At 45.0% G+C, this 26,923-nt stretch overlaps 2 protein-coding genes across 6 annotated transcripts in view; one reads left to right on the top strand and one right to left on the bottom strand.

The window, feature by feature from the left end:
- The window catches only part of AASS (aminoadipate-semialdehyde synthase), a 45,278-nt gene extending 26,009 nt beyond the window's left edge, over positions 1 to 19,269 (top strand). The window contains exons 15-25 of one of the 2 annotated variants that reach the window (XM_038752369.1): positions 73 to 194; positions 2,975 to 3,101; positions 4,041 to 4,151; positions 4,243 to 4,351; positions 7,669 to 7,809; positions 8,919 to 9,086; positions 12,225 to 12,320; positions 13,610 to 13,725; positions 15,498 to 15,586; positions 17,102 to 17,278; positions 18,623 to 19,269. In XM_038752369.1, coding sequence (XP_038608297.1) covers positions 73 to 194; positions 2,975 to 3,101; positions 4,041 to 4,151; positions 4,243 to 4,351; positions 7,669 to 7,809; positions 8,919 to 9,086; positions 12,225 to 12,320; positions 13,610 to 13,725; positions 15,498 to 15,586; positions 17,102 to 17,278; positions 18,623 to 18,741 — 1,375 coding nt within the window. In that variant the 3' untranslated portion in view covers positions 18,742 to 19,269. The remainder of the gene's footprint in view (positions 1 to 72; positions 195 to 2,974; positions 3,102 to 4,040; positions 4,152 to 4,242; positions 4,352 to 7,668; positions 7,810 to 8,918; positions 9,087 to 12,224; positions 12,321 to 13,609; positions 13,726 to 15,497; positions 15,587 to 17,101; positions 17,279 to 18,622) is intronic. The other variant, XM_038752368.1, reaches the window with a different exon arrangement.
- Positions 19,270 to 25,498: 6,229 nt separating this feature from the next.
- Positions 25,499 to 26,923, bottom strand: part of PTPRZ1 (protein tyrosine phosphatase receptor type Z1) — a 160,571-nt gene continuing 159,146 nt past the window's right edge. For all 4 annotated transcript variants that reach the window (XM_038753284.1, XM_038753285.1, XM_038753286.1 and 1 more), the window contains one exon: positions 25,499 to 26,406. In XM_038753284.1, the coding sequence (XP_038609212.1) occupies positions 26,266 to 26,406 (141 nt within the window). In that variant the 3' untranslated portion in view covers positions 25,499 to 26,265. The remainder of the gene's footprint in view (positions 26,407 to 26,923) is intronic.

Here is a 26,923-nt window from a genome sequence, read left to right as displayed (position 1 = left end):
TTGCCGATAAAGACTCCAAGGTGGTGCGGTTCACCACTGAAATGCTGAGTTTTATTTTCCTCCCTTTGACAGGGAACTGGCACAGTCTCTGATGATGGACGACAAGAAGAAGGTCTTGTTACTCGGAACTGGATATGTGTCAGGACCTGTGGTGGAGTACCTGTCTAGAGGGGGTGACATTAACATAACAGTAGGTAAATGAGCTTTGGTTTTGTATTATTGTTTTCCACATCCGGTTATTTTCAGTTTTAATTGTGACATTTGTTAAGTGATTAATATGTGCTCAGCAGTATAGAAAAAGTCTGGAATAGGTACAAGATAAGCCGATTAGATGTTAAGGACTGTTTAGTTGTAAGTTCTCAGAAAAGGCTGCCTTTAATTGGCTGGGGGAGGGGGGAATTTGAAATGACATCTCTTTTCTACATTGGAGAGTTGTTGGATCATTTGTAATGATGAAGTGTTTCTAGAGAGTTAGGGAAAAGATCAGGGATATTAGACGGGCAATCCCTAACCATTATGATGGATTTTTTTTTTTAAATGGCATTTGTTAAATGCTTACTATCTGCCAGGGACTGTACTAAGTACTGGGGTAGATGTGAGCTAATCAGGTTGGTCACAGTCCATTCCCCACTTGGGGCTCACAGTCTTAATCCCCATTTTACAGGCGAGGTAATTGAGGCACAGAGGAGTTAAGTGAATTGCCCAAGGTCACCCAGCAGACAAGTGGTGAGACCAGGATTAAAACCCAGGACCTTCTGACTCCCAGGCCTGTATTCTAGCTGTTAGGCCAAGCTGCTTCTCTGATTTCCAGGGGGGCTACCAGCATGTGGCTACCTCAGGCACCCTGTGACTGCTGTTGAATGCTGGGCTGGATGGATCCTTGGGCTGACTCTCGGATGGCAGTGGTCATATTTCTTATGTTTAAAAGAAAACAAAAGTCCTAAATTTGAGTATCAGTTGACATTTTATAGTGACAAGACAATATATGGTATTATCTCTGAGCTTCACTGCTGGTGAGAGCGTAGGGAAATACCACGGGAAAATTCCAATGTTGTTGTCGTTATTATTGTATTTAATTGTTTACTTTATGCCAAGCACTGGACTAGGTACAAGATAATTGGTTTGGACACAATGCCTGTCCCATGTGGGGCTCACAGTCTGAGTAGTAATAAGTAGTAATAATAATAATTGTATTTACATGCTTACTATGTGCTAAACACTGTTCTAAGCACTAGGGTAGATACAAAGTATTCAGGTTGGATGCAGTCCTTTTCCCACAAGGAGCTCACACTCTTAATCCCCATTTTACAGATGAGGTAACTGAGGGACAGAGAATTTAAGTAACTTGCCCAGGTCACACAGTAGACAAGTGGTGGAGCCAGGATTAGAACCAACATCTCCTGACTCCCAAGCCCATGCTCTTGCCACTATAACAGATGCTCCATCTTGTGAAAGCTGGTTGAGTGGCCCTTTACTGGCTGGAACGCTCCTGGGACTGGTGTCTCTAATATCCTTTGAACCGGGGCAGTTTAGGTCGATTGGTCTCTCATGAACAGGATTAGAGCATGAGCGAGTCCTCCCTGTGGCAGGAGGAAGCCAGTAAAGCCTCTACAAAGGCAGAAGCTACAGTGGACCATGGCAGTGAGGATCCTGCCAGTCTGGTTTGCTCTTGCTAGCTGTCTGACCTAAGGCTAGGTCCCTTCCTGCATGTGGTATTCATGGCAGCTGTCTGGAATCCATGGGGAATGAGGTGCGGGCCTCAAACTGGGCACTGCTGTGTTTAACACAGCCAGTCTTTCACATGATTGGGTGTGTATTGAACTTGAATCTGGGGGTCTCAGAAGTTTCAAACAGAAGGTTTGGGAGTAAATCAGATGAGGATATGAAATCCCACACTCTGGGGAGAGACCTCATACACAATCTTGGTTTTCATGAGGTGTCGTCTGAAGTTTTTAAAACAATAGAACCAAAAGACCTTAAAAGTCTTGACATTAAAAATCCAGGGCTTTAGGTATTTGTGGAAACAAGTTTTACCTACAGTGTCTTGGTTCTAAAGGACAGAGTAAAATGATTGTCCTCTCTGGAGCCTGAAAATCAGAATTTCACAGTATTGATTGAATCTCTTTTGCTTCCAATCACTGTACTACAAATTAGGGAGCAGCAGAAGAAGTAAAACATACTTAGCCTGATTGTGCAAGAAACAGTGGAGGTAAAGGTGGCTGAGGGTGAAAGTACAGTTTTTAGAAAACTGAGTATTTCTGATGCAGAGTTCTGAAAAAGCAATTTGAGAAGCTCTTTGAGGAGCGGCATTTTTCTGAGCTCTGGTTTAGGCCCAGTGTCTGCTGTGCTATGGTGGCTGATGTGACTCCAATCTTGTTGGTGTCCACGCATCCAAAGTTCTTCAACCAAAGACCCTCTGGGCCTCTGGGAAGCTACAGTAATTTTGCATAGTTCACTGTTTCTCACTGCCTCTTGCCCCAGGATCAGTGGCCTGGAAACTGACTGAAGTGATAGTTTCTCAGTAGCCCCTCAGGGAGTGGGCCAAGAGGACTTTCCCAGGATTAACCTGGTGGGCTTGTGCCCAAAGCTCCAGTCCCTCTGCGGCAGCTCTCATTTCTCTGCCTTCATATGGAGATTGGGTCCCAGTGGCAAGGACTTAAATCTCTCGTTCAGAAAGTGGTAATGCCCCTCTCTGGCCAGCCATGTTGAGCCACCCAGTCTATCCCTCGCTACACTGTGTTTGCAATTCCTTGTAAAAGTGACAGGTGCCCAGAAGCTCATTTCCTGGCAAGAAGCATCTTCATATGGGTTCCCTGGATTCCCTGCTGGCTTGCTATACGTGCTTAGCTCCTCTTGCTCTGAGCCCAAGGTGATCCAATGGAAAATTTAGACTGTCACTACTCTGAATGTTGTACTAGGGTAAGGGGGATGGTCAAGCACCTTATTTTTGACCTTCTCCTTATCCTTGAGCCAGGCTCTGACATGAAGGAACAACTCGAACTGCTTGCCAAGAAGCATGACATCAACCCCATTACTCTGGACATTGGTAAGCAAGGAGAAAAGTTGGCCTCCTTGGTGAAGAATCAAGATCTTGTGATCAGGTCAGTATCCGGTTAAACCAAGCAGGATATGATCCCTGTAGGTTCTGGTAGCTGTTCTTTCCAATACCGCTTGGAGAAGTGTTGATAGGGAAGACCTGGTCAAAATGAATTGGGGCATTTCTGTGGGATTATCTTGACGGTGTCCTAGAAAGGGCTCAAATATTATTAAAACTGGGGCCCCACTTCCTGTGTATATTTTTTTGTCAGGGTAAGTGGCCATTTGTCTTCAAAATAATGATGGTATTTGGTAAGTATTCTTGTGCTAAGCACTCTGGACTGGAAGCTTGTTGTGGGCGGAGAGCGTGTGTACTAACTATTGAATTGTACTTTCAAGTGCATAGAACAATGCTCTGCACAGTAAGCGCTCAACAGTATCATTGATTGACTGCTGGGGTACATGCATGATAATGAATGTAAATGAAAAAGGTCAAAAATAAGGTCAGATAACACTAGGGAAAAATATCAGACACAGTCCTTCTCACACTAGACTCATAGTTTAAGAGAGAGGGAGAGCAGGTATTTTATCTCTGTCTTACTGATTGTATTGTACTCTCCCAAGTGCTTAGTACAGTGTTTTGCACACAGTAAGTGCTCAGTAAATATGATTGAATTGATGAGGATATTGAGGCACTGAGAAGTAGAGTGACTTACCCAAGGCCATGCAGCAGGCAAGAGGCAGAGGTGGGACTAGAACCTAAGTCTCCTGACTCACAGTCCCTTGCTCTTTTTACTGGGCCACACTGCCTGCTGCTGCCCTGCCTGGAGACAGGGGGCTTGCCCCACAGATTCTATGATTAAGAGCCTTGCGGTTTGGAAAATGTCACCCACCTGTATAGAGACCCTAAACCATTCATATCGTCCCTCAATTGTCATGAAGTAAATTTCTGCATTTGGCAAGCTTTGGCAAGGTGGTGAACTGTTTATTCCTTTTCCTTCAAGCTTGCTACCTTATGCACTGCATCCTGTTGTGGCTAAGGCATGCATTGCCAGCAAGGTGAACATGATCACAGCGAGCTACATAACCCCTGCCATGAAAGAACTGGAGAAAAGGTCAGTCTTAGCCTCACTCTCAGAAGCCCTAACCAGTAGGTGGCCACACAGGTCTGGGTTTTGTTCTATTCTCTCCCTCTCTGTGTTTCAGTGTGCAAGACGCTGGCATCACAGTAATTGGTGAGTTAGGCTTGGATCCTGGCCTTGACCACATGTTGGCAATGGAGACCATCGATAAAGCGAAAGAAGTAGGTGCTACGGTAAGTACACTTCTTTTTGGAATAGGTGCTTTGTCAGGCTTAAATTCCTTCGGTTAGAGTTTATCTGTAGCACTGGTGGTTTTCTGGTCATCGGGGCAAGAGGCAGTTGTGGCAACCAGATTTGGAAGTGGACTTAATAATTGCAATATATATTATGCCCTTACTATGTGACAAGCACTGTTCTTAGTACTGGGGTAGATTCATGGTAATAGGGTTGGATGTAATCTCTGCTCCACATGGGGCTCACAAAGCTAAATATTCATTCATTCATTCAATTGTATTTATTGAGTGCTTACTGTGTGCACAGCACTGTACTAAGCGCTTGGGAAGTACAAGTTGGCGACATGTAGAGACGGTCCCTACCCAACAACGGGCTCACAGTCTACAAGGGGGAGACAGACAACAAAACAAAACATGTGGACAGGTGTCAAGTCGTCAGAATAAATAGAATTAAAGCTAAGTGCACATCATTAACAAAATAAATAGAATAGTAAATATGTACAAGTAAAATAAATAGAGTAATAAATCTGTACATACATAGATACAGGTGCTGTGGGGAGAGGAAGGAGGTAAGGCGAGGGAGGATGGGGAGGAGGAGAGGATAAAAGGGGGCTCAGTCTGGGAGAGCAGGTATTGAATGAATCCCCGTTTTGCAGATGAGGAAACTAAGGCATAGGGAAGTTAATTGACTTGGCCAAGGTCACACAGCAGACAGGTGAGAGAGCTGGGATTAGAACTCAGGTCCGCTGACTCCCAAGCCCATTTTCTTTCCACTAGGCCACACTGATTCTTTTCTAGCACACAGTAGGGGTTGTCTAGCTGGATCTACTGCAAGAATTAATGGGAGGGGAATTAGTCTTCCTAAGGAACTTGCCATGCATCCGAGGAATCAAACAATGGTATTTATTGAGCATTTATTTTGTGCAGGAGACTGTATGAAGTGCCTGGTAAAGTACCGCTCTCAAAGAGCTTTACAGATCTAACCCCTCCGTATTTTAGGACGTCTACAAATAGTGTTTCCCACCCTACGTGTCATTCCCACAGTGCTATTACCTGTTATCTGATTGGCTGATTGACATTAATAGTAACATTTATTAGGGTGTTGCATTGTACTGGGCACTTGGATATCTTATCTGTAAAATGGGGATTGAGACGGTGAGCCCCACATGGGACAGGTACTGAGTCCAACTCGATTTGCTTGTATCCTCCCCAGTGTTTAGTACAGTGCCTGTAAGCTCTTAACAAATACCATCATTACTATTACAGAATAAAGAAGGGACACATTCCCCTACTTTCAAGGAGCATACACTGTAAGGGGGAGAGAAACAAAATTGGCCAAAGTGCATCTCTGTTTTGGTTTTATGCTAAGATTTTCATTTTGTTAGGGATGTGAAAGACTCCCTGAGAAGTGTGATTCCCCAGCACCTAAATTCCAGACCACTTGGAACAGGATAGGTGATTTAAAAGAGAATTGAATGATTATGATGTATTGAAAGTAGACACCCTAGAAGTTATCTGGGAATCACCTGTCTGACTGAAAGACTCCCTTCCCTTTGGAGCCAAATTGGGATTAGGGGTCTTTTCAGTTCTGAGAAGGAAACTCTTCTCCCCCAACTTTCAGTCTTTAACACTGTCAGGCTCGAAGAAAGCACTGGCAAGGTTTGCTTTCGAAGGCCAAGGATGAAGCTGACCATCAAGGGTCAGGCAATAATGAATGTTCCAGTTTCTGATCAATCGATCATATTTTTTAAATCATAATTAATCATCGTAGTTTCTGGATCAATCCTTAAGGAAAAACCAGGTTGAGTTTAAAGCAGGTTTTATCCCCCTAAACAGCCCCAGGGGAAAAATCTCATGGAGACATCTTAGAGGAAAAACTCCCAAATATTTCTGGGAGAGTCTGTCTTCCTGAGGTCTGAGGAGTAGTGGAACTTGCCTTCTGTATGATCTTGGGCAAGTCACTTAGCTTTTCTCTTCATTTGGGCGGGGAAGTAGGGAACTTGTTATCAAGTCTGTTTTATTGTCCTCTCCCCAGGACTTAGTACGGTGCCCTACAAATAGTAAACACTAAATAAATTTGATTAATTGATAAAATGGAGATAAAATATCAATTGTCCCTTTTGCTTAGACTGTGAGTCCCTTGCTGGACAGAGACTGTGTCTTCTGTATTAATATGATGTTGTCCTCAGTGCTTAGCACAGTAAGTGCTTAATAAAATGCCATTATTGTTATTGTTGTTGGCAGTGAAATACTCGTTATTATCTTTACAATGCTACAGGATCATTGCACATTTCACTAGGAATTTTGAGCAGGAGTTTGGTTTCATTTAACGCTTAGTACAGTGCTCTGCACACAGTAAGTGCTCAATAAATACAGTTGAATGAATGAATTATACATTTATTTTAACTAGTCATACCTATTGATTTTCCTCCCTATAATCTCATTTCTGCATATACTGGTGACATAATCAATCCATGCCAATGTCCAGATTGGTTTTCTGAAAGTCTCTCTTGGGGCCAAAGCAGCCACCAAAAATGGATATTCCAGAAATTACGACTTGGTGGTGGCATCATTCCTTATGGGTTTTTTTTAAGGGAATTTAAGCACTTACTATGTGCCCAGCACTATACTAAGTGCTGGGGCACATACAAGATAATCAGTTTGGACACAGTCCATGTCCCACATGGGGCTCACAATCTTAATTCCCATTTTAATTCTTAATTCTCCCCCTTCTATTCATCCATTCATTCATTCAATCATATTTATTGAGCACTTACTGTGTGCAGAGCACTGTACTAAGCGCTTGGGAAGTACAAGTTGGCAACATATAGAGACGGTCCCTACCCAACAGTGGGCTCACAGTCTAGAAGGGGGAGACAGAGAACAAAACAAAACATATTAACAAAATAAAATAAATAGAATAAGTATGTACAAATAAAATAAATAAATAAATAGAGTAATAACTTCTAGACTGTGAGCCCGCTGTTGGGTAGGGACCGTCTCTATATGTTGCCAACTTGTACTTCCCAAGCGCTTAGTACAGTGCTCTGCACACAGCGCTCAAATACGATCAAAGGAATGAATGAATGAATTTTACAGATGAGGTAACTGAGTTCCAGAGAACCTAAGTGACTTCCCCAAGGTCACATAGCAGATAGCTGATCTGGTGTTAGAAACTAGGTCCTTCTGACTCTCAGGCCCATGTTCTATCCACTAGACCACACTGCTTCTCCATTATGCCTTCATTTCTGTGGATTTATAGTTGTATTGTCTCCTGTAACCCCTTGATTGTATAGTTTATGTACCTTTCTTTATAGATTGAATCTTACATTTCTTTCTGCGGTGGACTGCCAGCCCCAGAACACTCAAACAACCCCTTGCGGTACAAGTTTAGCTGGAGTCCTCTGGGCGTTCTGCTGAACATCATTCAGCCAGCTACGTACCTGCGCAATGGAAAGGTGAAACCAGAATGCTCTCAGAACCATTCGCATCTTTGGGGACAGCTGTGCTGGCTGAACAATCCGACTTTCAGGTTTTGGGGTTTGTCTTTGCACATGGTTCTTCGGACTTTGAGCATCCCAGCTGCGCCTGAGGGATGGGGGCGGGGGAAGGTGGACCTTGGCAGTCCCTAATTGCAGCTTTACCCAAGAAGATTTTGTCTGGGACCAAAATCTCTGGAATAAACCTGGTTGTGTGCTCACCGGTCAGTTCAGAACTGGCAGGTTGGCCAAGAAAGGAGAGGCGGTGGGGCAAATGTTCCCACTTCCATCTTTCTCAGGGAAAATGAGAGTAGAAATGGTGCGTCTCCCTTGGAGTGGATTAGCATAGACTAATTTAGTCAGTGCTGACTGCCATCTAGGCTCCCAACAATCCTCTGTTTCCCCAGCCATAGCAGAGGTTGGCCCGGAGCTGTGGGTGGGGGGCTGGATGAGGAACCAGAGGGGGTTTTGTGGAAGGAAATGTAGCTCCCTGGATTCTAGAAGCTGGCTGTCTCTCTCTCAGGAGGGCACTGTTATCAAGGTTCAGAGAATTCCAAGAAACATCTTCCCAGCTTTCCGTTTTTTCAATCTCTCTGTTTCGTGGAACACTCTTGGAGTGGTGGCTCCTACCGAGCACTCTTTCTCCTGGAAAGTAAACCACCAGAACGGGCCCTCCCAGGGCCTGCCCACAGCCCACCCAAACATTTTGAGTTTAGAAAGGATTTTGGGGTCGGGGGAAAGGCCACAATGAGCTTATTGTCACATGTTCTCAAAGTCAGAGGTGAAATCTTCTCTTGATAATAACATTCTCAAGCACATCCTTCACTCGAAAATGCAAAATGCTCAGCAGATGCTGGGCAACCTTAGTCTTATGTGTAGCTGAAAGTCCAACGCCAGATATACTTTTCAGTCATTGGTAGTAGTAACAGATGAAAATTTGATTTATTTTTTCAACCAGTTTGTTACTGGTATAGCTGAGTTATAGATGGGTTAGTGAAGAAACAGTTTCCATGGCTGGGGGATATTCTTTGTTTCTGACTGGTACGATTGTTCGATCTGACCTTATTCTTGTGTATATTGTCCTTCAGATTGTGAATGTGGCAGGTGGCTTATCTTTCCTGGATTCTGTTGCTTCCATGGACTATTTCCCGGGATTAAATTTGGAAGGCTACCCAAACAGAGATAGCACAAAGTATGCTGAGATTTATGGCATCCAGTCTGCTCACACTCTGTTGAGAGGGACTTTGAGGTATAAGGTAAGCCACTATATCCAGCATCCTGCACGATAGCTTTCTTGTTGTGGTGTCTTTTATTTGTGTCTCTGTCTGTGTGCCAGATTCTGCCCAGGAAGCAGGATTCGGTGATGACTTTGAGTTGTGATTGTCCTCCTCACGATCCTGGTGAGGACTGTCAGAGCACTGCCTGCATTGTATCAAGCTTATCAGGCCTATTTCTTGGAACACTGTTCATGCCACCAAACTAAGGAGCTCCGTGCTGCGCTGTAGAGGCTGAGTGGATCACTCTCTGATGAATAATAAAAATAATCGTGGTATTTGTTAAATGCTTACTATGTGCCAAGCACTGTTCTAAGCACTGGGGAAGATACAAGGTAATCATGTTGGACACAGTCCCTGTCCCATGTGGGGCTCACAGTCTTAATCACCGTTTTACAGATGAGGGAACAGAGACACAGAGAAGTTAAGTGACTTGTCCAAGGTCACACAGCAGATGTGGCGGAGCTGGAATTAGAACCCACATCCTCTGATTCCCAGGCCCGTGTGCTTTCCCTCATCACAATCTGGGAGGGAATCCTGGGAAAATCTCCACCCCACCATCAGTGGGGAGGCCAGTGTAGTATAGAGAATGTGCCATGGTGAGGTGATGTATTAGCTCTGAGAATTAGAAGAGAAACATTGTGGCCTAATGAAAAGATCATGGGCCTGGAGGTCAGAGGATTGGGTTCTAATCTTGCCTCTTCCAGCTGCCTGCTATGTGACCTTGGGCAAGTCACTTCACTTCTGTGTGCCTCCATTTCCCTGTTTATTAAATGATGATGATGGTATTTGTTAAGCACTTACTATGCGCAAAACACTGTTCTAAGTGCTGATAATGATGGTATTTGTTAAGCACTTACTATGTGCAAAGCACTGATCTAAGCGCTGATAATGGTATTTGCTGAGCACTTACTTTGTGCAGAGCACTGTTCTAAATGCAGGGGAGGGGGACACAAGGTGATCAAGTTGTCCCACGTGGGGCTCACAATCTTAATCCCTATTTTACAGATGAGGTAACTGAGGCCCAGAGAAGTGAGGTGCTTGCCCAAATTCACACAGCTGACAAGTGGCAGAGCTGGGATTCGAACCCATGACCTCTGACTCCCAAGCCCGGACTCTTTCCACTGAGCCATACTGCTTGGTGATTCAAAGCCTGTTCTCCCTTATGCTTAGACTGTGAATCCCATGTGGGACGGACTGTGTCCAGCCTTATTACCTTGTATCTACCCCAGTGCTTAGGACTTTGACACATAGTGAGTGCTTAACAAATACAGTGGGAAGAGGTAGGGAGATTGGTAAAGCTCTTTTAGTCCCAGGGTGGTTTTCTTGTAGGGAGGGTCAAAGGTCACTAGACAGAGTGCTAAGCTCGGGAGTGAAAATGAAGCAGGGATTTTAAGGGGGTTGAGGAATAGGGAGAGACAACAATCTATCAACTCTATTATACTTTCCTAAGCACTTAGTGTAGTGATCTACATACAATGAGGAACATGGCCTAGTGGAAAGAGCATGGGCCTGGGAGCCAAAGGACCTAGGTTCTAATCCCAGCTCCTTACCTTGTCTGCTCTGTGACCTTGGGCAATTAAGTCACTTAATTCCTTTGTGCCTTAGCTTCCTCAATTGTAAAATGGGGATTAAATACCTCTCTGCTCATACTATGAGCCTATGTGGGCAGGGCCTGTGTCCAACCTGAATATCTTGTTTCAACCCCAGTGGTTAGTACAGTGCCTGGCACATAGTAAGTGCTTAACAAATATTATGATTATTATTAGCTCAACAAATAGTCTTCAGTGAATTTCAATGAGCAATTAGATGAGAAAGCTACCATTCTGAGCCTTTTACCCATCTGATTGGAAACTCTTAGGTTTTTTTAGAGCCCTGGGATAAGGAAGTCTGGAATTCGAAGTCAAAAAGCTGTAGGGGTGATGGCCCCATCATCCTTGGGCCATTAGATGCCTGCATAATTCTAAGGCAGGGGGAAAGGACGGGGAAGACTGTCAGAGGAGCAACTGCCCACAACATTATTGTAGGCAGGAAATGTTCTTCCAACACTGTTATATTGTATTCCCTCAAGCGCTTAAACAGTGTCCTGCGCAGACTGGGACAGATCATCTGTCTGCTCTCAAAAATGGCAGTGGGACATTGTGACAGATGACAAGCAGTTCTTTGAGTGCAGCATGTTTCAGAGAAGTACTGAGGAGGTGAAGACTTCTATGCTGTATTTTTTGTCCATAAAACAGCATTTGGGACAACCCAAAGGCTTGGACTTTCAGCGCTGTTGAGTAGGTTTGTCTGGCAAGAGAGGTTGACACAACCAGTATAGGTCAGTTGATAATAGCTAGCCACCCAGCAACCCTCCCTCCTTTTCCTCTTTGCCCCTTCACAGTCCCCCCAACAGTCCCCGTGGCTCCAGGCATAGCAGTGGGAGAGGGGTGGGGTCATATAGTACTCCCTGTACCTGTTTGGTATGGTCTCAAGTTTGATTTTTGGTGTGGTTATGTCGAGTTTCCAGCCCAAGGTCCCAAAGCCACTTGTGTGACCTCAAGTAGGACAGAGCAGCAAGAACTATGTTTGGATTCACCCATTCCCTCATCTTATTCTATGTCACCTTATGAAAGTTTGTGACCTGGTTCAATCAGTAAACTGCCAAAACTGAGTTAAAGCCAATAGCCTTTTCTGGACCAGCCTAATCTTCTCTGGAGCCAGAGCTGCTCTTGGCCAATCCTTGGGTAATAGCTCCAGGAGAGCGTGGACACTGTTCTAGTCGGGAATTTCTCTTCTCCTGCAGGTTGCTGCAACCTTTCTGACTCAAAGAGACTCCTTCTGCGAAAACAGAAAGAGAATAAGTGCCTCGAGGCTTGGCTTTTGCTCCCAGTACTGATTACAGTGCTCTGCACCCAGTAGATGCTCTATGCTTGATTGATCGTGATTGTCCAACACCATGTTCCGGGACCATTCATTGAGTGGCTGAGTTAGAGTTTGCTTTAGAATGAGGGGGTGATGTCTATTTTTGCCGATTTGCTAGTTGAATATCGAAGATGGCTGCCTCCAACCCAGGAAAACCTCCCTTTTTCAAGGGGAAAAAGGTATTGTTCATAGCCCTCTACTTTTGGTTTGTTTCAGGGCTATGCCAAGACATTGAGTGGATTTGTGAAGTTGGGACTGATCAACAAAGATGCATGTCCGTCCCTTTCTCCTGATGCCCCTCCTGTCACCTGGGTAAGTTTAGGCCGTGGTTGCCATAGGCTTTTGGGGGAGACTCTGGTGGTGGAACTGGTTGGGGTTAGCTAGGCTTATTATAGTCTCCATTTGGTTGCTTGTGAGACTGATGTACCAATTTCCAGGGTGTGTCAAAGATGGCAACCAAGTAAATTGGAAGGAGCAGAGTTTGTTGCTTCATGTGTGACCTTGGCCAAGTCACTTAACTGCTCAGGGCCTCAGTTGTCTCATCTGTAAAATGGTGATTCAATACCTGTTCTCCCTTCCTACTTAGACTGCAAGCCCTATGTGGGACAAGGGACTGTTTGTGATGTGATTATCTTGTTCTTGCCCCAGCACTAAGTACAGTCCTCAGCGCACAGTAGGCAGTTAGTAGCACAGTTATTGTTATAATTATTACTTTGGGGCCTGGGTTTCTCCAGCAGCTCTGCTTCAGCCCATGGGAGGGTGGGAGAGGAGCATCCCAAGGCTCTGGTTCTTCCTTAGAATGATCCTGATTCTCCCACCCAGATGTCCTGATGGGGACTCAGGGGTCACTTAGGGATGCAGCAGTGATGGAGCCCTCTACCCCTTCTCTCCTACCCCCCTGACTTCCCTTTTTCCTACTACACCCTTCTCTTGGGAGGTGATGGCAGAGACAGAGTGGCAGTGGACCTTCCAAGAGTTCACCTTGCTTCTCCAGCTGACCCCCAGAATACTGCTGCAGAAACACCCCAGGATGTTGGGAGACAGGTGGGGAAGGGTGCCTGCTCATGGCGTTCTAGGGATCACAGTGCCAGTTCTACCCGGGCGGGAGTGGAGTGAGGGGCAGAATTTGGCTTTGTTGATTCAGAGAGGATGAGGAAGGCAGGAAGCCTGTTTCTAGAAAGAAGTAGAGAAACAGTCTGGCTTAGTGGAAAGAGCACGGGCTTGGGAGTCAGAGGGTTCTAATCCTGGCTCTACCACTTGTCTGCTGTGTGACCTTGGGCAGGCCACTTAATTTCTCTGTGCCTCAGTTACCTCATCTGTAAAATAGGGATTAAGATTGTGAGTCCCACATGGGACAACCTGATTACCTTGTATCTACTCCAGTGCTTAGAACAGTGCTTGGCACATAGTAAGTGCTTAACAAATTCCATAATAATAATTATTATTATTGAGTGAGAAAGCTGGGAGGAGAACTCTGGGAATAGAACCTGGATTTAGTTGGGTTGATCAGTGTTGTTGACCCTTTTAATAGTACGTTGGAGGGTCTGAACCAGAGGTTTTCAGCCAGTCGGTTGATATGTTTCCCTTTTTTTTGGATCCAGAAAGAGCTGCTCTGTGGAATGGTTGGAATTGCCCCTTCCTCTGGGAGGGGTATACTGAAAGACGCCGTCTACGAGAAATTGGGCCGAGATGATGATCAGCTGGAGGCCGTGGAGTGGTAGGACCCCTCAGCAAATTTCGCTTCCCTTGGGGCCGCCAGAGAGTGTGGACATGGCTGGGCCATTGCTGGGTGGATCCAACTGACCCCTGGACTGCATCTTCCTGGCCAGTTCATGCCCTGTCTGGATGTGGGTGACAAGTGACCAATCAGCCTTGAGAAAGCGCGTGGGCAGTTCTGCCAGGGAGGGCTTCATGAACTCAGCATCATGGGCCCTGCCCTTGGAGGTTGGAGTGCAGAGAGGGGAACTTACCCTAGGTGTCGTGGGATGGGGAGTGTTTGGAACCTGAATTCCAGTAAGAGCTGCTGTGCTGAAACTCCTGGTGACAACATAGAGTAGTTGCCGATGACCCCTTGGTTATGTAAATGCGTTGGTTAAATTCTTGGAAAAAACAAGTTAAAGCCAAATCCAGAAACCCTGTTTGCTTCAAGCTCTGCTTGCTGGGTTAATAATTATAATAGTAATAATAATGATAATGATGATAATTATGATGGTATTTTTTAAGTGCTTACTATGTGCCAGGCACTGTTGTAAGTGCTAGGGTAAACACAAGCTAATCAGGTTGAACACCAGTCCCTGTCCTACATAGGTGAGAGCACTGAGGCCCAGAAAAGTGAAGTGACTTATCCAAGGTCACACAGCAGACAAGTGGCGGAACTGAGATTAGAACCCATGTCCTTTTGACTCTCTGTCCCGTGCTCTATCTACTAGGCCATGCTGCTTTGGCGCATGTTTGAATCTTGTGCCCCAAAGCCCAAGAAACTTTCAGGTAAAATGCAGAGAGGAGCCACACTGGGAGGATTTTCGTTTGTCAGCTTAAGTCATTTTAATAACTTGTTGGTCCTACAAAATGTCCATTGGAAATGCCCATAGTTATCAGTTGCCAGGGCCACTACTCCAGGGATCCCGTGGTCTCCCAGAGCTTCAGAGTCAGTAGGCATCCATGCTTTTCCTTTAATTCCCAACAAGAAGCATGTCTTCCTGCCTCCTGCCCTGCTGGAGCTGAGTGACTGGGTGGTGGTGTGTGCTGATCTTCTGTTGTATGTATTCTCATGGTTGGCATGAAGGAAGTGACCAGAAGCCTGCTGGGTAGGCAAGATGAGGCAGGCAGCTCCCACGTGAAGTAGCCAGTACCCCCCTTGCAGTGGCTCTCAAGCTGGCCTCAGTAGGCCAGATGTGGTCGACAAGGCTCTGGGGGCTCTGTTCAAGGCTCAAGGCGAAGACTGAAGTTTCAGTGCAGCACCATCAAAGTTGTCCTAGGGGATGAAGCCTGTACTCAGGCCACTCACCACTCCCTCGGTCCCCAGGATTAGAGACGGTGGGGTAGTGGTGGTTAAGTTCTGTGGCAGGTGATGGCCACACCTGCCACTCACAGACCTGAGGGGTCCACCATCCCCTGTCAAACCCAAAGTCAGTGGCCATTTGAGGAACCAGGGCAGGTCACCACATCTGGGCTACCCACTTAAGCCAGTGAGGAATTCTCATGCTCTAATTTGTCTTTAAAAGAAACGTTAGATTTCATCTCAAAAGAACCATTTTTGTGCCATTTTTTGGAACTGGTGACTTTGTGGCATTCTCTGGGAGAGACACAGACAGGAATGTTTACCCGAAGCAGAGCTGCCATCCTAAAATTCATCCTATACTGCAGTTAAGAGAACAAAGTCAAATGTAGCCTCCCGGGGCCCAGTTCCTGGCATGTCTGAGGGCCCTGAAATGTGAGGAGCTGGCTAGCCGCAGTTGTGCGCTAACGCTCCACCTCTCTCACCTCCAGGTTCGGCTTACTCGGAGATGAACAGGTTCCCAGAGCAGAGTCTATCGTGGATGCATTCTCTAAGCATTTGGTGATGAAGCTGTCCTATGGTATGGGTTTCTCAGAGGGCTCGGTGGGGCTTGCAAGGGAACTCCTGGCCTCCAGAAGATATACAGGAATACATAATAAATACCATTGATTGATTGATTAGGTGATACAGTAGGATTGGGGGCAGCTGATGGATCAGGGAAAATTAGGCACTGGTTTGTACCTTTCAAGAATAATAATAATAATAATAATGATGGCATTTGTTAAGTGCTTACTATGTGCCAAGCACTGTTCTAAGCACTGGGGGGAATACAAGGTAATCAGGTTGTCCCACATGGGGCTCACAGTCTTAATCCCCATTTTACAGATGAGGTAACTGAGGCCCAGAGAAGTTAAGTGACTTGCCCAAAGTCACACAGCTGACAAGTGGCGGAGCCGGATTAGAACCCATGACCTCTGACTCCCAAACCTGTGCTCTTTCCACTGAGCCACGCTACTTCTCCGAAGCAGATGAGGCAATGTTACAGGAGTGGTGAGGCCTGAAGAGTGGGCTAAGCTGAGGGAGGGGGACGGGCTAAGCTGTGGGAGAGGACCCAGGGCAGTGAGGTGTTGGTGGATCCTGGCACTGGCATGGTTCCTGAAATGAGAATGAATTGTTCTGCCAGGTGGCTGGTGGTCTGGGCTGGCTGCAGGCAAGGTGGGCTCAGCCATCTTGGAAAGTTAGTTGGGAGGAGATTCCTTGCAGGAGAAACTGGATAGCCACAAGTAGATGTCCTCTCAGGATTGGGAATAGGCATACAGGAATTGTTAGAAAGACTAGGCCTAGGAGAGAGCCTTAGTCAAATAGCCCCAGGAGCGAGCTTTAAGAATCAAGGGTTCATCTGGAGAAGGGATGAAGATGGGGGCTTGCCAGATATGGCTGGATCACTCTTTGGGTGGAAGACTCTTGGACCCCTGAAAATGCATGATGCTGCCAGGAGTGTGTTTGGGGGACGAAAGGTTTTGGAGACCCACTAGGGATGAGGGGAATCATGTCTACTTACTCTCTTGTACTTTCCCAAGCATTTAGTACAGTGGTCTGCATACAGTAAGTGCTCAACAAACACCACTGGTAGATTGACTTTACATGAGTCTGAGCCGACGCTAAACCAGATGGCTATTATGAGAACATGGCTTCCTACTGAGCAAGACCTCTTCCCTTGGAGAGAAACATGGGAAAGCTGAGACCTTTGGTTTTAGAAGTTTCTCTGTTATTGGGCCAGGGAGAGACACAGATCATTGTTGGGGGAAGGAGAATCTGAAATCTGAAATGAGGCCATGCCCATTCATTCATTCATTCAGTCGTATTTATTAAGCACTTACTCTGTGCAGAGGACTGTACTAAGAGCTTGGAAAAGTACAGTACAACAATAAACAGTGACATTCCCTGCTCACAAAGGGCTCACAGTCTAGAGGGAAGAGAGATGGCAGTTGGGGCCAAGGTGAAGTCCTTTGAAATGGGAAGGGATCAAATTAGGAAGGATAATCTCTGAGGACAGTCTTTGTAAGTTTTTGAATTTTTTTTTTTTTCATTATAGGTCCTGGAGAGAAAGATATGATCCTGATGAGAGATCGCTTTGGCATTCGCCATCCTTCTGGCCACTTGGAAGACAAAACCATCGATCTGGTAGTGTATGGTGAAGTCAATGGTTTTTCTGCCATGGCTAAGACTGTGGGCCTGCCAGCAGCAATGGCTGCCAGGATGCTGTTGGATGGTAAGAGCTTAGTGTCAGTAACACCCTCTCCCATTCCCACCCAGCTCTCAGTAATAATAATAATAATAATAATAATAATAATAATAATGATGGCATTTGTTAAGCGCTTACTATGTGCAAAGCACTGTTCTAAGCACTGGGGGGATACAAGGTGATCAGGTTGTCCCACGTGGGGCTCACAGTCTTAATCCCCATTTTACAGATGAGGTAACTGAGGCTCAGAGAAGTTAACTGAGTTGCCCAGGGTCACAAAGCAGACATGTGGTGGAGTCAGGATTTGAACCCATGACCTCTGACTCCAAAGCCCATGCTCTTTCCACTGAGCCATGCTGCTTCTCAGTACTGGCAGGAGCAACATTGTAGGGTTTCAGTAGCAACTGGGTTGGACAACACTTGTTAAAGATTTACATACCCAGTTGGTTGGCCCCATGGAGATAGGCCAACTGGATAATACAGGGCCCATGAAGGGATTTTTTTTGCGAGGCCCTGAATTATTGAGTTGGACCATCTATGTGGAACAAATCAGCCATTCCCACTGCCATCCCTGGGCTGAACTAGCTACCAAAATGTCCAGCGTGTGTGGACTGAGTTCGTTCACAGCAGTTTCCCGATTGGATGCTCAGGGATGACAGTGAACATTCTGCTTGTCATTGCCAACTGCCTCAATAGGACAGCACTTTGCCCCACCCCCCACCCCCGAACTCTCTATCTAGCTGCACATCTTGACCTGAAATTCACTCTTAGTGGGTTCAGCCCAGTCAATGAATGGACTCTGTCATAGTAATAATAATGATGGCTTTTGTTAAGTGCTTACTATGTGCAAAGCACTGTTCTAAGTGCTGGGGGGTTACAAGGTGATCAGGTTGTCCCATGTGGGGCTCACAGTCTTAATCCCCATTTTACAGATGAGGTAACTGAGGCTCAGAGAAGTTAAATGACTTGCCCAAAGTCATATGGCTGACAAGTGGCAGAGCCGGGATTAGAACCCATGACCTCTGACTCCCAAGCCCGCGCTCTTTCCACTGAGCCACGCTGCTTCTCATCACTACAAGTGAACCTAATCTCTTGGGGAGAGAACACCAGAAGGAAAATACGCACCATGTGATCTAAAATAGTTTACAGTGTAGGGGCAGGGCATGGGGTGGGTGACCCTGGATGGGGCTTTCCCCGACCTATCCCTGCCAGTGATTGTGAGAACAGAGCGGGAGCAGGGCCCAAAGCCCTCAGTGCTTCCAGTAGCCAGAACAGAGTGTGTGCAGTGGGAATTCAGGGAACCTCCATCCCGTACGCTCCAAATTCCAAACTGGAAGTTGAAGTTCCTGACAATTTTGTTTTTTCTTCTAGGGGAAATTCAAGTCAAAGGTCTGGTGGGTCCATTTACGAAGGAAATCTACGGCCCGATCCTGGAGCGCATTAAAGCGGAAGGCATCATATATAATACTCACAGCACCATCAAGCAATGACCGTGAGCCCCAGCGGAAGAATATGTGTCCATCAGGTGTCCCAACTCTAAACCTTTTCTGAGCCCTTGGGCCATAAACATGTCCACTCAGGCGTTGTTTTCCTTAGTAATGGAAAATGATGTCTCTATTGAGAACCTTCAGTAGTGCGGTATTGATGGAAAATGTAAAATTCAATTCTTTGTGGAGGGGGGGAGTCTTCATTTAATTCCAAGGGTGTTTACAGTGGGAATGATTGGGCCACTGCCATTAATTTATTGTCCTCCCCTGTGCCTTTCAAGAATGTATTTCCCATTTATGGGCAGGTGCAGATCAAATGTCAACTTTTTAACCTTAAGAATTCAATGGGTAGCCCTATTTTTGTACATTTCCAGTTGCTAAAATGAAATCCTTTCAGTCTGCCCACTCACCCATGAAATGAAGCGGTTTTGTAATCTTTATTTTAAGATGCATGCATTGATGAGCATTGGGCCCAAACTGTTTTCTCCCAGTGTTGGCAAAAAAACAAAAGAATAAATACCAGCTACTTTACAAAGCTAGTTTTCTCTGTTTCCATCTTTAGAATCCCACAGCCACATCATGTAGAATTGAAAGCAGAGTCTGAGTTTGACTGCTCCCGAATGTATGCAAGACTCTGCCCTTGAAGATGCAAAGTGAGAGAAGACAAGAGTTCTTTTTGTGTCAATTGCTGGAGAGGGTATTTTGAAGGAGAAGCATGAGCATTGCCCTAACATGTCTTCAGCCCCAGGTTGAAGACATCTGGGAACAAGGCTTCTCCTTGGCCTGGGTCCCAACTTATCAAGTGTCTATTTCAGCCACTGGTCTGAATTTCTGAGGGGCCCTGAAAGATGGAAGGATTCCTGAGGATCAGAAATGGGTCATTTTGGTGTCTGTGTTCACCATAAGAAAGGAGGCGCCTTCTGGACATTTACAGTAATAATTGGGAAGACATGAGAACAAATGAGCCAATCAATCATCAGTTTAGATCCACCTGGGTGAGTCTAAAGTTTTAGGAGGCAAAGCATATGGCCTTGTGCAGGGCAAATCAAGGCAGAGCAATTTAATTCCTTGTAGGATAGAAGGACAAGTCATTGAGATCAGGGAAGTGAGCCTTTTATTCTGCATTGTTTGGTTCCCTAAGTGGGGTACTGTTGGTCATCATCTTTTAAAGAGGAGGTGGTGATACTGAAGAGGGGGCAGGGAAAACTGACAAAAATATTTTTTAATTATAATAAAAATGGTATTTGTTAAGCACTTACTATGTGCCAGGGACTGTACTGAGTGCTGGGGCAAGTACAAGGTAGTTGGGTTGAACACAGTCCCTGTCCCACATAGGCTCGCTCACAGTCTTAATCCCCATTTGACAGATGAGGTAAGTGACCAGAGAAGTTATGTGAATTGCCCAAAGTCATGCAACAGACAAGAGGTGGAGCTGGGATTAGACACCACAACCTTCTGACTCCGAGGCCTGTGTTTGAGGTTGCTTATCCTAAAGAGGAGATGGCTAAGAAAATACTAAGTAACTAATGCCCTTTCTCTGTACCTTCTCCAGCTCTGTATTGCCCTTGCTACGATGCGATGACCAGAGCTGCCCTTGGTATTTCAGATGCAGGCAAACCATGGCTTAAGCAGTAACACTAAATTCTGGAATTACCAAGTCCTCTGAAGATGTTGCATTCATTGTCCTGCCTGGTGGGTAAGAAGCGATAGGTGCCATCAGGTGCCTTAGGTACCCTGTACGCTGTAAGCTCCCCCTTTAAACTTAGCTCTTTGTGGGCAGGGATTGTAACTACCAACTTTTTTCTAAGCACTGGGGAAGATTCAAGTTAATCAGTTCTTGGGCTCTTTTGTTTTTCTCACCAAATAATTGGTGGTTGCTGAGGTGAGGGACTCTGTGAGCGTGGGTTTATCGAAGTGAAATCTTAAAATAGTCCGTTGGTAGATTGCTGGTGAAAGTCCTCTAAATTTGTGGATGTTGAGTTATTGAATCTCTAGAGGGCCAAGTGAGCTGGCCTGAGGGGAAGGCCCACTGTGGGGTAGAAATGTGCCTTCATGATGTACAACCTTTCCTTTTCTACCTATGCTTGATAAACTAGAAGACCTGGCCAGAGGGATGGAGTTGATCTCCCACCTCCAAGCCACAGTGTGCTTCCAGCTTCAGGTGTTGGAATGGCTGGTTTCTAGAAATTATTAGAACGGTGATTTTTCCAACCTCTTTAGTATCTCATCCCTGTGTTCTGAAAAGTTTTATGATCAGGAATCCTAACATGGAGGCATATACACTCTTTTCCCCTCCCTCCGTTCTTTCCCTCGTTTCCTGCTTTTCCCTCTTCCCCCCCACTTTTCTTCTCCCCCTTTCTTCCTCAACCTTTCCCTCCCTCCACTTCCCCATCTCTCCCTCCTTCCATCTCTTTTTTAAGGTATTAAGCACTTACTATGCATCAAGCTCTGTTCTCTATGAGCTGGGGTAGATACAAGTTAATAATAATATTGTTGGTATTTGTTAAGCGCTTACTAAGTGCCATGCACTGTTCTAAGCGCTGGGGAGGTTACAAGGTGACCAGGTTGTCCCATGAGGGGCTCAAAGTCCCAATCCCCATTTTACAGATGAGGGAACTGAGGCACAGAGAAGTTAAGTGACTTTCCCCAAGTCACACAGCTGACAAATGGCGGAGCTGGGGTTTGAACCCATGACCTCTGACTCCAAAGCCTGTGCTCTTTCCACTGCGCCACGCTGCTTCTGTAAGTTCTGTCAAGTTGGACACAGTCTCCGTCCCACATGGGGCTCACGGTCTAAGTAGAGGGGAATAGGATTTAATCCCCATTTTACAGTTGAGGAAACTGAGGCACAGAGAAATTAAGTGACTTGCCCAAGGTCACAAAGCAGACAAATGGCAGACCTGGGATTAGAATCCAGGTGCTCTGATTTACAGTTTTGGTTCTTTTCCACTAGATCATGCTGCTCCTATTATTATTATTATTACTATTATGGTATTTGTTAAGCACTTAACTATGTGCCAGACACTGTACTAAGCTGGGGTGGATACAAGCAAATCAGGTTGGACACAGTCCCTGTCCCACATGGGGCTCACAGTCTCAATCCCTGCCAGTTGTCAGCTGTGTGACTTTGGGCAAGTCACTTAACTTCTCTGTGCTTCAGTTACCTCATCTGTAAAATGGGGATTGACTGTAAGCACCCCATGGGACAACCTGATCACCTTGTAACCTCCCCAGTGCTTAGAACAGTGCTTTCCACATAGTAAGTGCTTAATAAATGCCATCATTATGAGGTAACTGAGTCCCAGAGAAGCGAAGTAACTTGCCCAAGGTCACACAGCAGACAAGCGGCAGAGCTGGGATTAGAACCCATGACCTTCTGACACCAGGCCCATGCTGTATCCACTATGCCATGCTGCTTCTCTTCCCCCTCGCTTCACTCTCAGTCTTTCCCCTCCCTCTCTTCCCTTCTTCCTCTGTCAGATGGGGAGATAGAATAAGGTAAGAGAGTAATTATTTGTTAAATGTTCACAGTGTGCCAAACACTGCAGTAGATAGAAGATAATCACGTCCCTCTTGGGGCTCATAGTCTAAGTAGGAGGGAGGACAGATATTGAATCCTCATTTTGCAGATGAGGCACAGGGAAGTTGCGACTTACCCAGTGTCATGCAGCAGACAAGTGACAGCTGAAATTAGAACCCAGGACCTCTGACTCCCAGAGACCTTTCAAAAGTATGGGGAACATGCCACCAAAAGCAGTGTGCAGATTGAGAGTCAAAATAGGTGCCTCAATGCTTCTTGTCCTAAATGGCATAAATGTGAAACAAAATCTCCAGGGACAAAGAGCTGAAAGGTTGTTGATTAGGCCTAGGAACTAGAGGTGAATGTGTGAGTATACATTTTCAGTTCACCCCACTCTTGCTTTGCCCATCAAGGATTTTCTTATAATGACAAAGGGATTTTTAAGTGAAATGAGTCTATGTTTGTAAATTCTCCTTCCTTCTGTCTTAAGACCGGTTAATGTCATCAACAAAACTAATTTACACTGTTTGCATGCTAGAAAATTTCCCAAACAACTGTGTGAATGCAGCCAGGGTGTCTATATCAGTAAATGTCCATGTGTCATTTATGCAAAGGATGACCTTGCTTATTACTTTTTTGATGTTGCGAGTGACTGTGAGCCCCATTTAAAACAGTGGACTGTGTCCAATCTGATTTAATTTGTACCTACCCCGTTGCTTAGAACAGTGCTTGACACAAAGTAAGCCCTTAATAATTGTGGTATTTACTAAGCACTTACTATGTAACAGGCACTATACTACAACCTACTTTGTTAGAAAATCTCATCTGAAAGTGCTCAAGCCTGCTTATGAAGTATCTTCAGGGTCCAGCTTTATTCGTTCATGTATTCATGTAAATAAGCTCAGGCTTGCAGGCCTGAAATGATATTTGTTAAGTGCTTACTATATATCCCAGGCTCTGTACTAAGGACTGGGATAGATGCAAGCAAATCAAGTTGGATTTAGTCCTTGTCCCACGTGAGGTTCACAGTCTTAATCCCCATTTTACAGATGATGTAACTGAGGGACAGAAAAGTTAAGTGACTTGCCCAAAGTTATAAAGCAGACAAGTGACAGAGGCGGGATGAGAACCCAGGTCCTTCTGACTCTCAGGCCTATGCTCTACGCACTAGGCCATGTTGTATAAATACCACAATTATTATTGCTTTATAGGGTATGAGGAGAGATCACTGATTGCAGGGTGGAGATTTGGGTCAGTTCAGTGTAGCCCAAGACTATATGCCTATCATAAGATGGAATGGGATCAACACTTAAACTGTAGAGGCGGCCACTGGAAAACATATAGTCCTTAAGGTACAGAGCATTTTGCTCTTGGAAACTGCTGGGTTTCCCATCTGGAGATCCTGAGGTGTGTGTTGTGTGCGGGGGCGGGTGTTACTTTGCACTCTCAGTAGTTGTGTGTAGGAGAGGAGCAGCACATTCTGACTCCCATTCCACAGCTCCCCAATGCATCCTAGCTTCTGGTGTGTTGAGAAGTTGGAAAGGGAGTGGAGTGGTGGCATGATTTTCCTCACTCTCCTGGTCTTGGCCCCATCTCTAGCAGGTGCAAGATTTCCATCTAATAATCACATAGGTATTTTTTCTTAGCACCTCGTACAGTAGAGTTTGGTAGAAATCATTACTACTACAATACTACCTTGTAGAAATTGATGAGCTAGCACCTAGGCACATACTGCCTTACTTGTGTGCCCATTTGCCTCCTATCTGGGCATTCTGAATTGAATACCATGGGCTTTTCAATCTACACTTTCAGAAGACCGGTTGGGCATGATTATTTCTTGGCATCCTTTGCTGAAGTGGCGAGACAGTTGTTTAACATCTCGAAGTCACCTTTGATCCATAAATGACTTCTTTTGCACACTTGACCTTGTCTTGTCTTATGCTGTCGAGTTGTCTCTGACCCATAGTGACACCATGGATACATCTCTCTGATAATGCCCCACCTCCATCTGCAGTCGTTTTGATAGTGTGTCAGTAGAGTTTTCTTAGCGAAAATATGGAACTGGGTTACCATTGCCTCCTTCTGCGCAGTAAACCTGAGTTTCTGCCCTTGACTGTCTCCCATGCTGCTGCTGCCCGGCACAGATGAGTTTTGACTTGTAGTGGATTGCCTTCCACTCGCTAGGCACTGCCCAAGCTAGGAATGGAATGGATATGCCTCTGCTTGATTCTCCCTCCTGTACTGGAGACTGGTAGAGTACTGGAAACTCTCCAGGTGTGACCCTGAGAGGGGCACACTTGACCTAGTTTACAAAAAATGATCTTCCTTCTGAGCTTGTTGCCTGGATTATATCATCCTGTAAAATATAATTAGAATGTGGCTTAAGACCTGACATGCAGTTATTAGACTCACTAAATACATTGGAGGTTGTTGAAGATTAGAGAAGATTTCTTTCTGCTTATAGTTCTTATTTTTTTCCAGATAAAAACCAATATGGGTTGGTAAAGAGATAATCTGCAGGATTTATGCTTTCAGTACTGTAATTTATCAGCTTGATCAAGATGATGAGTAGACTAGAAACCTTGGAAAACAACTTGAGTCTTTAAGACAATTTCTCTATTCAGTAATCATTTTGTTCCCTGTGTACAGATGGGCCAGGAATTACTTTTTTTTCCTTTTCTTATTGGCTTTAATCAGGTACATTTTATTCTTGAAAAGGTATAGTTACCTTCCTCATTAGCAGTGTACCTCTCTTCACTGGGGAAAAGGTACTAGTAATTAATTTTGGAGAATAAGAAAAGCTTGCATCCTTTCTTTGCTAATGGAGCAGTGACAGAGGAAGGAGAGGCAGCAGTTGAAATCAAATTTAAGTACAGGTCAGATGGCTTAAGTCAAGATCCTGCAGTGGGTGGGAGGGAGTTTTGGAAAGGCAAGAGGATTAAGAAAGTGCAGTAGCAGCTGTATGTCAAAGGGCAATTCTGGCCCATGCGGGACGAAGTTCAGCAGCCTGTTTTATGAATGGGCACATGGAAAGAGGGGGCTCATTGGCATAAAGATGCCCTCTGTTCAGCCCCCTGCAGAAAAGTGACAGCATGGAGCTATGTGCACATCACCTCCTGTTCCAAGAAGGTGTCTGGGGTAAGTCCTGACTAGGGTTCGGGTTTCAAATCATGCCAACGCACCACAGATTTCATATCTACTTTTACCCCAACCGGTTAAAAACAAGGCCGAGTAGAGATGTTTTTGTCATGAAAACGTCTCTTTTCAAAACAGCTGTATTCCACAAAGAGTTAAAAGTACATGCTGAAACTGGGCCAAACACTTAGATGAACCCTAAAGTATCAGAAGGCGCCTTGAAGTAGAAACAGATACCGAACTACATCATTGCAGCAATGCAGATTACACAGTACTAGAAAACTGACTCTGTAGTAAAATATAAAAATCTACAATTATAAATATAAATTTGGTCCGTGGAATCACTACAGCAGTATTTACAGTAAGTTACGGATTATTTCTAGAGGTGAATACTGCAGGTGCAAAATGGTGAATATTACAGATCACAGGGTTTTATTTACAGTCTACCATATTAAAAGTTATATTTCTAGCAAATGGGGAGGTTTCTACAAATACAGCAGTAAGTCTGACACTGAAAACATTACATGTTTAGCAGCAGCCGAGAACCTGTAACATCTAGAAATGCCAATTTCAGTTAAAAGAAAAACCTTACAGTAGGAAACTAATACTGAAAAAACATACCACAATTCCATTCTTAGAAACACTGTAAAATTCAATCAAGTTAGTTTGGACAGAATAATAACCAGATTACAAGAAGTCTTCCAAAAGGCACACGTTGTTAATGATATAAATTCAGCAGTCAAATCATATGCCACAAAAGTAATTACCGTCTGGGAAGTAAACCGATTATAGAGGGACCGGACAGATTATTTCCCACATAACTGAAAAATGCAAACAGCAGTGCTAGATTGCACAGATTGTGTTCTTCCAAATTAAACCAGGGACTCCAAGCTCTCAGCCACATTTCCATCAGGTAAAGCTGTGCCATTGCTGTCCAGAGAGGCAGATGGATTTTCCTCCTGCCTTGTGCTGACGAGACTGAGGATAGCTTTGTAGAGAAACTGGTACTGTTCCTGGAAGAGAGAAGCAGATGGATGTTCAAAGTGGCTGCTGTTGAATGCAGCAATATGAATGAAGGATCATGCTGTAGTTCTTGTCACATAATGCATAGGTGCTGAATGATGACTCTCACCTAAAAGACTTGCAGGATTTGGTTCCAGATCATCAATTTTGCTCCGTATATATTGACCTGCCTGGTATCTACTAAGGCTCTTTCTAGCTTCCCCTAGAGGAAGGCCAAGGAAACAGACAGCTGCCTGCAAACCATTGTATCCCAAGGAAATAGAGAAGCAGCATGGCCTAGATGATAGACCCCAGTCCTGGACGTCAGAAGGACCTAGTTTCTTCTAATCCTGACTCTGCCATTTGTCTGCTACGTGACCTTGAGTAAGTCATTTAACTTCTCTGAACTTCCATTACATCATTTGTAAAATGGGGATTAAGACTGTGATCCCCATGTGAGACAGGGATTGTATCCAAGCTGATGAACATGTATCTACCCAGTGCTTAGTATGGTGCCTGGGACAGAGT

This window comes from Tachyglossus aculeatus, chromosome 10 (genome assembly GCF_015852505.1).
Source record: "Tachyglossus aculeatus isolate mTacAcu1 chromosome 10, mTacAcu1.pri, whole genome shotgun sequence".
NCBI classification, from domain to species: Eukaryota; Metazoa; Chordata; class Mammalia; order Monotremata; family Tachyglossidae; genus Tachyglossus; species Tachyglossus aculeatus.
The sequence above is the reverse complement of the archived record's forward strand: the minus strand, read 5'-3'. Positions and strand labels throughout refer to the sequence as shown.